This window comes from Podarcis raffonei, chromosome 1, assembly GCF_027172205.1.
Source record: "Podarcis raffonei isolate rPodRaf1 chromosome 1, rPodRaf1.pri, whole genome shotgun sequence".
Lineage (NCBI taxonomy): Eukaryota > Metazoa > Chordata > Lepidosauria > Squamata > Lacertidae > Podarcis > Podarcis raffonei.
In genome coordinates, this window is record NC_070602.1 from 79,564,205 (window position 1) to 79,578,484 (window position 14,280).

A 14,280-nucleotide genomic window follows, 5' to 3' on the forward strand; every position below is an offset into this window, starting at 1 on the left:
GTCCCATTTTGGAAGCCTATCATCCACTGACTCATGTAATCTATATTGAACTTGCAAAGGAAAACATCGCATACTGAGCCTGACCAGATCTAACTCACTATTACCTACTCTGATGGGCAACAGTTCTCCAGGATTTCAGACAGGAGGCTTTTCCAACCCTGGCTGGGAAATGCCAGTAATTGACCATTTTGCTCACTTTACTACTGAGCAAGGTCCCTTCCCTTGTATCACTTCAAACTATAGGTGAGAGATTGAATGTTTCAGTACTTTCCCATATAAAAAGCTCAGTGCACGCACAAAATTAGCATATAGTTATACCTTGGTTTTTGAACAGCTTAGTTCTCAAACGTTTTGGTTCCGGTTTGCGAGCTATTTTTGGAAGCTGAATGTTTATCATGGCTTCCGATTGGCTGCAGGAGCTTTCTGCAGCCAATCAGAAGCCACGCTTTGGTTTCCAAATGTTTTGGAAGTCAAACGGACTTCCAGAATGGATTGTGTTCAACTTCCAAAGTACGACTGTATTGGGAAGAGGGGTTCTGGTATATGCTGATCATGTGATTTGATTTGGAATAAGGATGCTTGACAAATTAGAGATCTGTGAATTCTGTTGCCCCTCTGCACCTCCTGGATTAATATGTGGAACAGAACTTTGTTCTCCACCAGCTTGTGCCCTTCCCAAATGTTTGAGCATAGCTCTCAGCTAAAAAAATAATTATCAGCATAAGTTAACATGTGTTTTGAGAGAAAATATATTTAGAAATGCATATTCAAATAAGTGTTTGCATGTATTTTTGTGTGTATTTGAGAAGACTAGAGTAAAGCAGAAATGGAACAGACAGGGACGAAATCATGCAAAAATGAAAGTGGAAATACAGTCATACCTCATGTTACGTTTGCTTCAGGTTGCGCATTTTCAGGTTGCATCCCGCGGCGATCCAGGAGTACTGGAAAGGGCTGCTTCCAGGTTTTGCCACTCGAGCATGCGCAGACGCGGCAAATTGCGACCCACGTGTGCGCAGACATGGGTTGCGTTCTTTTCAGTTGCGAACGGGCCTCCGGAACAGATCCTGTTTGCAACCAGAGGTACCACTGTAAACTGATTCATCCATCTATAGCACTTTTTGTGACCATTTTCTCCCTCTTACAGCTTGGTGTAAAGAAAAAGAAGTACATGCCTTATAATCACCAGCATAAATACTTCTTTATCCGTGAGTATAATTTCTTTTCTGCAGTTGCTTTTTGGATAGCTTCAGAAATGGTTTTAGGCAAATTTATGGACGGCAAGGCTGTGCGCTACGTCCAGTTCTAGAGGCCGTATGTCTGCCAGTTTCTGGGGAGCGCAAGTGGGGAGCATGCTGTGTGAGAGAACAGGATGCTGGACTAGGTGGCCCCTTGGTCTGATCCAGCACAGCTCTTCTTAGGATCTTACCACATTATTTTTTATCAGAAGTCCACAAAAAACCTGCCATCTCACAAGAAGTTTTAGTAGTTTGCTTTCCTGTAGGTATCTAAGCTAGTCATCTGCAGAATGCAGAAACAAGGAACAAACCTTGCAGTAGAAAAGAAAGTGTTTGTGCTTGGTCACTTGTAGGTGATTCTTACTCTCTATAGGTGACCCAGGGGAGTGAAAATTTACTACAACTGAGTCAAAGTATTGCTCACGGGGGGGGGGGGACTTGCAAAATTTAGAGTTCCCCCTCGGTGCCTTTTTTTATTTTTTTAGTTTCTTCTGTGGTTGTTTGCCGTTATAATGATTCATTTTGCTTCCAGTGTTTCCCAATAGGGTGGGAGATGCTTGCTGTCTTTCTGTCTTGTGCCACAAGACTATCCCAACACGACCAATGCTAGCTCTTATTTATCTATCTATCATCTGTCTATCTATCTATCTATCTATCTATCTATCTATCTATCTATCTATCTATCTATCTCTATCTATCTATCTATCTATCTATCTATCTATCTATCTATCTATCTCTATCTATCTATCTATCTATCTATCTATCTATCTATCTATCATCTATCTATCATCATCTATCTATCTATCTATCTATCTATCTATCTATCTATCTATCATCTATCCATCCATCTATTATTTTAAAAGGTGTATCTTACCTGTCAGTATTTCTGCTTCCAGAATGGTTATTGGGTAATGAAACGTAGTTTAAAACAAAGTACCATATTAAAAGCAAAGAGGGAAAAAAGCACAGAATAAAGAGGTAGTAGAAGATGGCACTGTGGGTTAAACCACAGAGCCTAGGGCTTGCTAATCAGAAGGTTGGCGGTTTGAATCCCCACGACGGGGTGAGCTCCCGTTGCTCGGTCCCTGCTCCTGCCAACCTAGCAGTTCGAAAGCACATCAAAGTGCAAGTAGATAAATAGGTACCACTCCAGCGGGAAGGTAAACAGTGTTTCCGTGTGCTGCTCTGGTTCGCTAGAAGTGGCTTAGTCATGCTGGCCACATGAACCGGAAGCTGTACGCCGGCTCCCTCGGCCAGTAAAGCGAGATGAGCACCACAACCCCAGAGTCGGCCACGACTGGACCTAATGGTCAGGGGTACCTTTCCCTTTACCTTTTAGAAGATAAAACATAATAGGAACATCAGAAATAATACAATTTCAGACTATGAAAATATGGGGAAATAAAAATATGGGGAAATAAATATGCATTCACCTGGTAACGAAAAGCAGCAAGAGTGGGTGCCTGTCAAACCTCTTGGAGGAAACTGCCGTCAGGAGGGGTTCCACAACTGAAAAGCCCCTTTCTCCTACCCTATTCAAGACTGCAGGGGCACCTAGAGAATATGAGCTGAGTAGGTTTGTGTGGAGAAGATGGGCCACTCATTTCTTTTGAGCCAACTAAGAATGTTTCTCTGAATTCTTCCCTAGTTGGACCACCAGCTCTGGTGCCTTTCTACCTGCAGTGGTACATCTTCTACTTTGTTGTCCAGCGCAAACAATGGGCGGTGAGTATGCCTGAGCCCAGCTTCCCCAGATCAGCTGCCCTGGCATCAACGGAACAGGATTGTTCCATGAGAGCTAGGAGCTCGTTGCACCAGACGTTTGTCAACGGGACACTCTACATATCTCTCACACTCATACTTAGTTTCCCTGTTTCCAAAAAAATATATTGTCTTTCAGTCTGAAAAAAAAGAAGGCAAAACTATGGATTCAGTTTGTAAACTTGCTGTAGAGAGGGGAGATCTTTAGCACATAGCCATGTCACTAAACTCACACAAGTTGCTTAGCTTACCTGCTTTCTGTTTTCCTAGCCTGTTTGTCGCTGAGGCTGCAACGCTGCACTTTCATTCTTTAAAAAGGAAATGAACTGGAACTGAAGACTTAAAGCTACTCTTCAGTGTTTATGCTAACATTTCCTCTACACTGGGCCGTTCTCAGTTTAGGTTTTTCCTCTTTCTAATTAGTTTGCCGCTAGGTTTTTCCAGTTAAAGTTTAACCTCGGACAGTCAAGGCTTAATTGCTACATTAGAGCTGAAGAACTGCAATTTCGCAACAGAATGACCTGTTCAAGAGTTATGGTTCAGTTCCTGAGATGCAGTGCCCCTTTTCAGCTCTGGGTTATAGATTTATATAAATGGATATTACCTGATCACAGAGATGGACTCTCTTGAAATCCAGCCCTATTAAAACCTATTATAGCAGTAGTTATCACAAGGGTGAGCAAATGGTGTGGATTGCGCATTCTTACAGTGTGGGCAATGGGATTAGGGGATTGAATTGTCCAAAGGCCACAGTTTGTTGGGTAGTATAGATATGCCTGCCTAAATAAATAAATAAATAAATAGGGAAAATAGTTAGGATCCTCTGGGAGCCAAAGAGTATGACCTGCTTTAAGCTTGGCTAAGCTTGCACTTTTCTAAACTTACACTTTATTACTATTGCTATTATCATTTATTAAATTGATTTACCACACTTCATCTGAAGATCACCGGGCAGTTTACAACATAAAAACACAAAATTCATAAAATAATAGCACAAAACAAAACCCCAACATATTTAAGAGGCCATAGAGTGTTTAATTAGCAAAAGGCCTAGTTGAAAAGGAACATTTTCGCCTGTTACCTAAAGAGATGCAATGAAGGCGCCAGGCAAACCTCCCCAGGGAGAACATTCCACAAGTGGGGAGCCACTGCAGAAAAGGCCCATTCTCATGTTGCCACGCTCTGGACCTCTCATGGAGGAGACACACAAAGCCTTAGATGATGATCGCAGGGCCTAGGTCAGTTTGTATGGGGAGAGCCAATGCTTGAGGTATTTGGGTCCTGAGCCATTTAAGGCTTTATAGGTCAAATTCAACACTCTGAATTGGGCCTGGATGGGCAGAAAGAGGGCAGGATGTGGGAAGTGAAAGATTAGATGAGGAATAACAGGAATGCGTATAAGAAACTTCCTGACCGAGACAGGTTTAAGCATGTGGATATTTAAAATAGCTTTGGGAGATGTCTGGGCTGTTACCTTTTCAATATATCAGACTGAGGGTGAGCACAGGTTTAGTGATGGGAGACTGCATAGGTGGCCTCTGAGACTGGTGCCCTACATGAGCAAATTGGTGGGGCAGGTCTGAAGCACATGGCCTTCTGCAGAGCATTCATCCTTTCCTTTGCAACAGGATCTGGCCTGGATGGTGACTTTCTACATCCGTTTCTTTTTGACTTACTCATACCTACTGGAACTGAAGGGTCTCCTTGGTCTCTTCTTTCTACTCAGGTGAGTTTCATTTGGATGCATACCCTCACCATAACTGATTATTTGGGGTTACCATATAGTCTCTGCAAGTCAAAGATCTTTGTTTGCACTGCAGCGCCACATTCTGGCATGGTCAAGAAACAGAACTTTTCCAGGATATTGAGCCATGCATTGAGAAGGGCCCCATGGTGTGTGCGCACACAGGCATGCACACTGTGTTTCTGCATGCACAGATGCATCAAACCTTCCCCAGGGTCACAGCAGTCTGGGCTCTACCTGTCCACATCCCTCTGCCCACCATAGCAGCAGGTATTTTGTTCCTGCAATACTAACTTGAAGTAGCCACCCCTCCCAGAGGCCACTCTCACAGTTAGATTGCACTCACAAGCTTGCACCAGAAGAATGGACCCCACTGCCATATGCCAGCCATAAATGAGGTTTAAGATTTACTGATTTGTATTGACTAATGTTGAACATACATTCTAAAACAACAGCAACAAAACCCCTTTCTCGCTAAGAGAAAACTATATAGTTTTACTCTTCACCCTTCCTCTCTCTACTCCCCTTCAAGGTGTGTGTGTGTGTGTGTTGTTGTTGTTGTTGTTGTTGTTGTTTTAAAAAACAAACTGTTTCAGTCAAGCATTGGTGCTTTTCAATAGGTTCAATACAAAGGCAAGTCTTCCCTCTGCAGAAGCTCAGTCCTGGCAAAGAACTCTTAATTATTGGCTCCGTCTAAATTTAAATCCACCCGGTCTGCTGCCCTTATTGACACAAGACCCCCATAAAAGTGCGTGGTTTAAAATTGTGCACCAAAAACTCTTATCCTGTGGACTCCACCCACATCAGTTTCTCATGATGGGTTTTGTTAAAGCAAAAAGGCTAATTGGACAGCATCTGAAGGACTTAGAGCAACAGAACAACCTGGACATTATAAAGAAATTCTGTCCTTGGTATGCCTTTTTTTCCCCTTCTCAGTTTGATTCCCTGGCACCATATTTGTATAAATTAACTATCCCAAAATACAGACGTGCCTTCACACTGGCCAGATTGGATGTGATGCCCTCTGCCACACTTGAGGGCAGATACCAAAAGATTCCAACTGAGAAACACTCTGCCCCTGTGGAGATGGTAATCTGGAAAGAGTGGCTCATGTTCTCCTGTCCTGTCCTCTTTATAAAGATCTGAGGAATGAAATCATTAACCCACTCTTACTTACCCTCCCAGGCCACCCATCTGAGGCCACATTGTTCTTTCTTTTATCAGCTCTAAATGATCCGACAACACCAAAGGTTGCTAGGTTTATTGAAGGTGCAATGAGATTAAGGGCCACCATCTGAATGATAATCTTGGCCATTTGATTGCCCTTTTTACCCATTGCTGTCTTTTTTATTTGTATATATTTTATTTGTATATATTGCTTGTTTTATGTTGCTATGGCCGTTGGCTAATGCGAATAAAGTTTATCTTATCAATAGGTTGTGTGGGTTTGGTTGGATGGAAACACAATAATTTACTTCTGTGCTTTGTGCAGATTTATAGAGAGTCACTGGTTTGTCTGGGTGACACAAATGAACCACATCCCAATGAACATTGATTATGACAAGAATGTTGACTGGCTTTCAACCCAGGTAATGTGCACAACGATCCCAGCAGTTATGATCACGAATATGAGACTTATACAGGAGGTGTCTAGCATCTTAGGAGCTGAAGTATAATTGAGTGCCCGGAAGGGTTGGGTGTAACTGTATGTAAGAACTAATTGTGGAATACTAATAATGGGTTGAGGTGAAAGAGGACAGACTGTGGGAGTAAAAGAAGATTAGAAAAAGAATAACATGAATGCTTGCAAGTGTCTTCTTGATCCAGAACTTTTATACCTCTTGTGTAAACACATGGAACTCCCATCAATTACTGCTGCTTAAAGGCCCCATCAGGTTGAGTCCCATGTCCAGTGAAACCCTAATCCATCCTTCCTACCGCTCTCACTGCATTCATTATTTTGAACATGGGATTTTGTCATGGGTGGGTGGGGTGGCTGCTCACATGCTCCACATTTGGGCCCCAGAAGTCAGGCAATAATGCTGTTACTCTCTGTGCTGACCCTCTGTGGTTGACATGGGAACTGGGAAGGCACCGTATTTTTCGCTCTATAAGACGCACCCAACCATAAGATGCACCTAGTTTTAGAGGAGGAGAACAAGAAAAAAAATATTCTCTCCCTCTCTGTGCGGCGCCTCTCCAGCAAAGCAGGAGGAGAAACGGAAGGGGCTCTGTTTCTCCTCCCGCTTTACTGAAGAGGTGCTGCGCAGAGAGGGAAAGCTGTGCAGCGCCTCTCCAGCGAAGCGAAGTCAGAACAGCAAGAGGGATCGTTGCTCAGCGAAGGCAGCGATCCCGCTTACTGTTCTGGCTTCTGGGATAGCCGTGCCAAGCCTCTTCAGGGCAGGGGGAGCGTTCCTCCCATTGCCCTGAAGAGGGTTCGCGCGGCTATCCCTGAAGCCAGGAGGACGGAAAGCCTCCTGAGCACAGCGGGAGGAGCGCTCCTGAGGCTTTGCGTGGCTGTCCCTGAAGCCAGGAGAGCGAGAGGGATCGGTGCACACCGATCCCTCTCCCTCTCCTGGCTTCAGGGATAGCTGTGCAGCCTGCATTCGCTCCATAAGACACACACACATTCCCTCTTACTTTTTAGGAGGGGGAAAGTGCGTCTTATAGAGCGAAAAATATGAGGTGTTGAAGTTTTTTGCTAGCGTTCACACAGACATATTTTGTACAGCCCTGCGGTCAAGCAGGCCCATGTGGGGCAAGGCGATCTCATAGGTAAACTGCTCCCAGTTGTTAGGTCCATCTATTTATTATTGTTGTTCTTATTCTAAGGACTAGGATGGGGGGATGAGGGTATGCCACAGTTCATTGGGGTGCCTAGCTAGAACTGAAACATGAATATCCTCATGTGGTGCCTTTTAAAATATATTTTCTCTCTCTCCAGCTCCAGGCAACATGCAACGTAGACCAGTCCCTGTTCAACGACTGGTTCAGTGGGCACCTCAACTTCCAAATTGAGCACCAGTGAGTATATTCTTCTTTTTTCACCAGTTGGAAGGTGTCTTGAGGATATCAACTAATATGAAGCCTAGAAAAAGAATGGGATCTATTTCCCTGAGAGGCTTATTTCATGCTGTAGTAGTAAGTGACCTTGTAGGGGGTTGAAGAGGATGGAGGCCTCATAAGAAACCTAACAGTTCAAGAGCCTGGAGTCCTTTATGGTATACGTGTGATTCAGTCATGTGGACAACTGAGCTTGTAGGGGCTTCACGTGCTGCTGCTGAAGCATCATGTGGGTAGGCTTTTGGGTATACAATGGTACCTCGGGTTACAAACTTAATTCATTCTGGAGATCCGTTCTTAACCCAAAAACATTCTTAACCTGAGGTACCACTTTAGCTGATGGGGCCTCCCCCTGCTACCTCACCGCTGCCACGCGATTTCTGTTTTCATCCTGGGGTAAAGTTCTTAACCTGAAGTACTACTTCCGGGTTAGCGGAGTTTGTAACCTGTAGCATTTGTAACCTGAGGTACCACTGTAATGAGGACAAGGGATATCACGAAGTTGAATTCCTGTGTGAAAACAGCCTTGGACCAGGGAGGCACCCAGGACATGATAAGCTTAAGCTGGCAATGCAAGAGGACCCAATGCTATGATTATAATTTTAGGATAAGGCCCTCTGCAACAGTTGTTTACAGAAGAAATCATTAAGCTTGTAAGTGATTATTTGGCTTGGGCAAGCTTCACAAAGAAGTATTGCACACACTAATGAGATTTTGGGAGGAAGAAGAAGGCTCTCTAGAGCTCTGAGGAAGCCATGAGATCTGGCAGCTGCCTCTCTCCCTCTCTCCACAGCCTTTTCCCCACCATGCCTCGACACAACTTCCACAAGGTGACCCCCTTGGTGAAGTCCCTATGCGCAAAGCACGGCATCGAGTACCAGTCCAAGCCTCTGCTCACAGCCTTTGCAGACATTGTACAGTAAGTATCAGTGAATGTGAAAGCACCAGCACCCCCTGCAAGTTCCAGGAGGAAGGACAGCTCTCCTGCGGGGGGAGAGACATCAGACTGACATCTTGTGAAAGGGCACAAAAAGAAAAGGGAAGGGGGGGGTTAATATGGGACCTCCAGCCTCCAGCCGTTGCTTCCAATAATGCGAACTGGGAAGAATGCTCTGAGGAAACAATATTTGTTAACGTTCAGAGTTTTCAGCACTCTCTTAATTGTTCTAGAAATCATAATCAGGGCTGCATACATTCTGCTTGCCCTCCTCCTAAAAACACATCAAAACTTAGTGCGAAGGAATCGGAACATTTCTGAGCCAAGTTTATGCAAGGTAGATGCACACACATAAGTCAGGGATGGGAAACGTGTGGCCCAGCAGAAGACTCCCATCAGCCTCTGCCAGAAATAGCCAATAGAAATAGATACTGGAAACCACTGGAATCTAATGCCGTTGTTAAAAAGCACCTTGAACGCAGGTTGGGGGAGTTTGAAAATGTTGGCACTGCCCGTGTCTTGGTTCTCCCCCTTCAAATATTCCTATCTGACCATAAGGCTTAGAAACAACAACAACACAGAGATTAGTGCATGATTAGAGCATAACTCCTGTGCAGTATGCAAGGAGGTCTGTAAAATATGCACATCCCAGAAAAATGGACAGCCTTCATTGAATGAGCACAGAGTAGGTGGAAAGCTAATTGGGAAGGCTGTTGATATTAATGTTAATTTATGTATATAGTGTAAGTCTCTTTGAGTTTACTTTTACTAAAAAAGATAATAGTCAATTCAATAATAATAATAATAATAATAATAATGATGATGATGATGATGATGATAATAGCTAGTGAAAGTAGTTTGCCTGAGCTTTTGCAAGAGCATGGTGGCAAAGTCGAAACAAGCATTTGTGGATTCTGAGCTCTGTGAGTTAGTTCACACATACCTACTGCATCTCTTGACTGCTTGGCTCCTCAAAACCTGCAGACAAAGTGTGCAGACTGAGCCCACTGAAAAGAACTGCTCTGAGATGACTTGAAAGTTCTGTCCTGTCTCACCTGGAATGGCTCATTCATACAGGATTTGCTGCAGCAATCAGGTGGTGAGCCTGCATGTGTGAACCAGCCCTGTGGCTCTCTCCATGAGAGGGTGCTGCATCCGTCCTTGTGCTTTTAATGCCACCCCCCCCACTTGCTGCTCTATTGTGGGTTTTTTCTTATCGCAACATGCTCACTCAATGACTATAGTGCCCTGAGAATTCCTGGCTCAATATTGAATCTCTTTTTCTGGTTTCCTTCTTCGTGTTTCCTGATTTGACCCTTTTTATCCTCGTTCCAGTTCTCTGAAGGATTCAGGAGAGCTCTGGCTCGATGCGTACTTGCATCAGTAAGAAGCAGCTGGCATCTCTCACCCTTGCTGCCTCCTGCCATTGGCATCTTGAAGAGCGCAGAGGCCTGGCTTAATCAACTGGCTGAGCTGGCAGCTGGCTGAGCTGAATGCTGGGACTGAGTATGATGTTTCAAGAAGTCTTGTTCCTTCCTCTTCCCTCATGCACCTCACTCTCCTCCTTTCTGCTCTTGAAGATACTGCAACCTTTCCAGATGTGCACGTTCACCAGGGAGAACTCTTCAGGACCAGGAAACGATGCTCATTTCTTTGCCGCCATTTCACTTGCTTTGTATGTAGAAGGGAAATCTTACGTAGGGATCTCTTAAGGCTTCTGTCGCCCTGGGGTTGAGCTTGCCTGGCTCCCTCCTAGAGTAAACAAGGACCGAGGATGTGGATGTAGTCTGATGAGCGAGGTGGAGAGGAGAAGGCCTAGGGAAGGAGAAGAAAATGCAGGATCTGAGGAGCTGTTGGGAGAAAGATTAGGACACGAAAGCTTGAAGTTGGGAAATGAGGCATAGCCAGGATTAGAGAAGACAACAGATGCCAAACTGCTGTGCAGGTGATTGTGAGAAGAGAGCAGCCAAATACTGATACAGGCACACATTCCAGGGCCAGGCTAGAGAGTGGCCAGCCTATCTTAACTACAGAAAGCAGTCTGGGCTAGGCTTTCTGAGCTCAGGAGTCCAAGACATTCCTGGGTGTACTTTTCACAAAGACAAAAAAGTGCCTTAATTACAGCCATGGCACTACGACCACTCCACAGGGCCATATTTTGAAAGGGGGATAATGAATGTCTGGTCTGGCTATTGCTCAAACTTCCAGAGGCAAATTGGGAGTACGAAGACGCCCAAGTCTCTCAGCTTAGCTACTGATATGCCTCAAGAACAAATAGTATATACTTTCACACAACTGGAACTGCACTCTTTCTGTATTGCTCAGTTGCTAAGGGCTGTTTCTAGATCACATACCTGATTACACTAATTCTGTTCCACAAACAGGACTAAACCTCTGGGGTGTTTGCTGCTACAACAGAGGGGGTGACAGCAACTAAAGCACAAGTCCAGAGCAGGCATTCTCAAAGTTGTCATAGTCTTTCCTTGTCTCTAAATCAGCCTTTCTCAACCTGTGGGTCCCCAGATGTTGTTGAACTGCAACTCCCATCACCCCTAGCTAGCAAGACCAGAGCTCAGGGATGATGGGAGTTGTAGTCCAACAACATCTGGGGACCCACAGGTTGAGAACCGCTGCAATTGAGAATGAGGGGAAGAAGGGTTTGAATTTTCTCATGCTTATTTCACCTGGTGTCTGATTAGAGTTTGGATTTGATATCCCGCTTTATCACTACCCGAAGGAGTCTCAAAGCAAGCTAACATTCTCCTTTCCCTTCCTCCCCCACAACAAACACTCTGTGAGGTGAGCGGGGCTGAGAGACTTCAGAGAAGTGTGACTGGCCCAAGGTCACCCAGCAGCTGCATGTGGAGGAGCGGAGATGCGAACCCGGTTCACCAGATTACGAGTCTACTGCTCTTAACCACTATACCACACTGGCTCTCTTAGTTGTACAATTAGTTTTTATGGGGGAAAAGTCACCATGAGGTGTCTGTAATTCCTTCATGGCTTCTTATTCACACAGATGTCTTCCCTTATGGTGAAACTGGGAAGCATAGCCTTGGGGCATTTTGGCTACTGAAAACAAATGGCAGTTCATGGTGACATTGGTCCCCCCCCAGACAATTCGAGTGTTATCAACTTTGTCTAACAGCTAAGAGATGCATCTGCTGGATCATTCTGTACTTCCTGTTCCAAAGGCAGATAGTAGGAAGGTTGAGACCCAAGTTGCTGCCTTCGGCTTCTCCAGGAGGAAGAGCGGGATATAAATAGAATAAATAAAAATAATAAGAAATAATAAAGTGAGACTTTGATTCTCCGAAGGAGAGACCATATGGAAATGTATCTCCCCACAAAATGGGTTTTGCCATGCAGTTCAATGATTGGGTTTACACAGTGCTATTTTTCTAGAAAAAGAGGTGCCAGAACTCACCATGACCGCCTCCCTTGTTCTCTTATAATGGCAATGGCAGCCACCTTAGAGGTGCCAGAACTGAGTTCCAGTGAGTTCTGGCTGGAAAAAAAAGCCCTGGGTTTATATGCATAGCAGGGATTAGGATAGAGGGACCTAAGCTGAGAAGTAGACCAGAAATCCATTCATAATGAAAATCTGTTAGAATGGAGTTGCCAAACCTCCCAGTGACTGGGCATTAGCTTTCCATATGAATGCCTGGTGCTTTGAGACAAGACCCATAGCTCTAGAGAGGAGTTGTCACTCACTGATAAACTTTAAAGCATTAACATTCCAGCCCAGAGGGAAGGGTGATGCAGCCTTCAAAACAAGCCAGTATATCACCTCTGATTCTTTCTTGTATAATGTGCCTCTTAGGAATGCTTTTGGAGAAAAAGCATGCTGCCTTGGATTGCCACCATAGCCTTATGTTGCCATTTGATAGAAACACGAAAAAGCACATCTGTCGAATTAGACATGTGGGTTTGCTCCTGGCATTATGTTCCTTTGAAAATGAAGCCCTAACATTGAAGCATCTTTCTTTTCTCAACCTCTAGTCTTTCCTTCCGTGAGTTGATGCCAACCTTTCTTCTTCCAATCTTCACTATCTGCTGATTTTATATAAGCAGCATGTGATTCCTTCCTTCCTTCCTTCCTTCCTTCCTTCCTTCCTTCCTTCCTTCCTTCCTTCCTTCCAGTAAACCTTTCCTGATTGCACATGTTGCCGTCTGCCAAAAACTGCCAATGACACCAAACTAGATGTGGTGGTGGAGAACCAGGACTGGATCATCAGTTTCTTAAAATTTTGACAAATAGGAGCTGCAGGTGTTTGTGTCCAAAATCTAAATGGGGGTCCACCCTTGACTCCAGTTGCTATTTGCCATTAGGGAAAAAGTAAATGTGCACAGGCTGCATCCATAAAGGGGCAATAAAAGCAACTTGAATGGCTTAATTCAGTGGGAAAATAGCACAAGTATTAACTTTTCAGGTAGTTGGCTGCTATTTGTCAGTTTTTAAGAGGCATATCTCTGCTGCCTTGTCTAGTTTGGCCCTGCTTATTATAGAAGTGCCCTTTGCTGGGTTGTGGCATAGGATAAAAAACACCACTACCCCTGCGCTTATTATTAAGAGAGGATGGAAAGGCTGGAGGCAGAGGAGTGTTTGGCTCCCCCATGGATGAAAACTCTGGACATACAGTATTCTCTTGCGTGTGAATTTTTTGATGGGGATAACCATACTGTAAAAAAAACACAAAGAAACCATAATGTGAGTGTTGAATAAATAACAGTAGGTGAAGCAAACTGTGTGTGCATCTTTTTATCTTTTCCACCATTCTGTTAATTTTCCTTCTTCTCTTGCTTCATACCATACACCCTGCTCCCCAACAAACACATATGTTCATTGAGTGTGTGAGGAGGTAGGGCGATTGTGTCCATGGCCATGATCCTTTGGCAGACATACATGCATCACTAGCAAGAAAGGGCTCCTTTCTGTGGATGGTTTTGCCACCAGTCCTTCTGACCTGAGCAGGCTCTCTGAGAAGTTTGGAAAGCAGTATTTTCTGATGTTCACATTTGGAATGGCATGATACCATGGGCGGAACTGGAATTCAACATATCATTAAGTGAGGTATGCACACGGGGAACAAGGTCTGCTGATGCAATGGGACTTCCCCCTTCTACCCCTGTGCACTCCTTGAAATTGTTCTGTGGTCCCCCCCCAACTACCTAGAGCAGATTTAGGGGGTGTGGGGGCACACATGGGGGGAAGAGAGAGAGGAAAGCCCTATTGTATGAGCTGACCTTATTGCACGCATGCAGCAACTTAGTTGAATCCCATCCCACTCAAATTTCATGTGGGTTTGAAGCTGCTTGTGCCTTTGTTTGTTTGTTTGTTTGTTGAGGTGTTCACACAACACCCTCCTCAACTTAGTGGCAGCCTGCAGTTTCCCTCCGCTAAATTTTGATTTTCCCAATTGTAGGATAATCTGATAAAGGAATAAAATCTAATATAAAATTGCATGTCACCTGACTGGACACACTGAAGTGCATTGCATGGGTGTGTTTTCCTAATAAATACGTGTCCAAAAAGA

At 44.4% G+C, this 14,280-nt stretch overlaps 1 protein-coding gene across 2 annotated transcripts in view; it reads left to right on the forward strand.

Annotated features, from left to right (window-relative positions):
- The window catches only part of LOC128417642 (acyl-CoA (8-3)-desaturase-like), a 35,819-nt gene extending 21,539 nt beyond the window's left edge, over positions 1 to 14,280 (forward strand). For both annotated transcript variants that reach the window (XM_053396610.1, XM_053396603.1), the window contains exons 6-12: positions 1,148 to 1,208; positions 2,887 to 2,963; positions 4,628 to 4,725; positions 6,236 to 6,332; positions 7,688 to 7,767; positions 8,600 to 8,725; positions 10,079 to 14,280. In XM_053396610.1, coding sequence (XP_053252585.1) covers positions 1,148 to 1,208; positions 2,887 to 2,963; positions 4,628 to 4,725; positions 6,236 to 6,332; positions 7,688 to 7,767; positions 8,600 to 8,725; positions 10,079 to 10,130 — 591 coding nt within the window. In that variant the 3' untranslated portion in view covers positions 10,131 to 14,280. The remainder of the gene's footprint in view (positions 1 to 1,147; positions 1,209 to 2,886; positions 2,964 to 4,627; positions 4,726 to 6,235; positions 6,333 to 7,687; positions 7,768 to 8,599; positions 8,726 to 10,078) is intronic.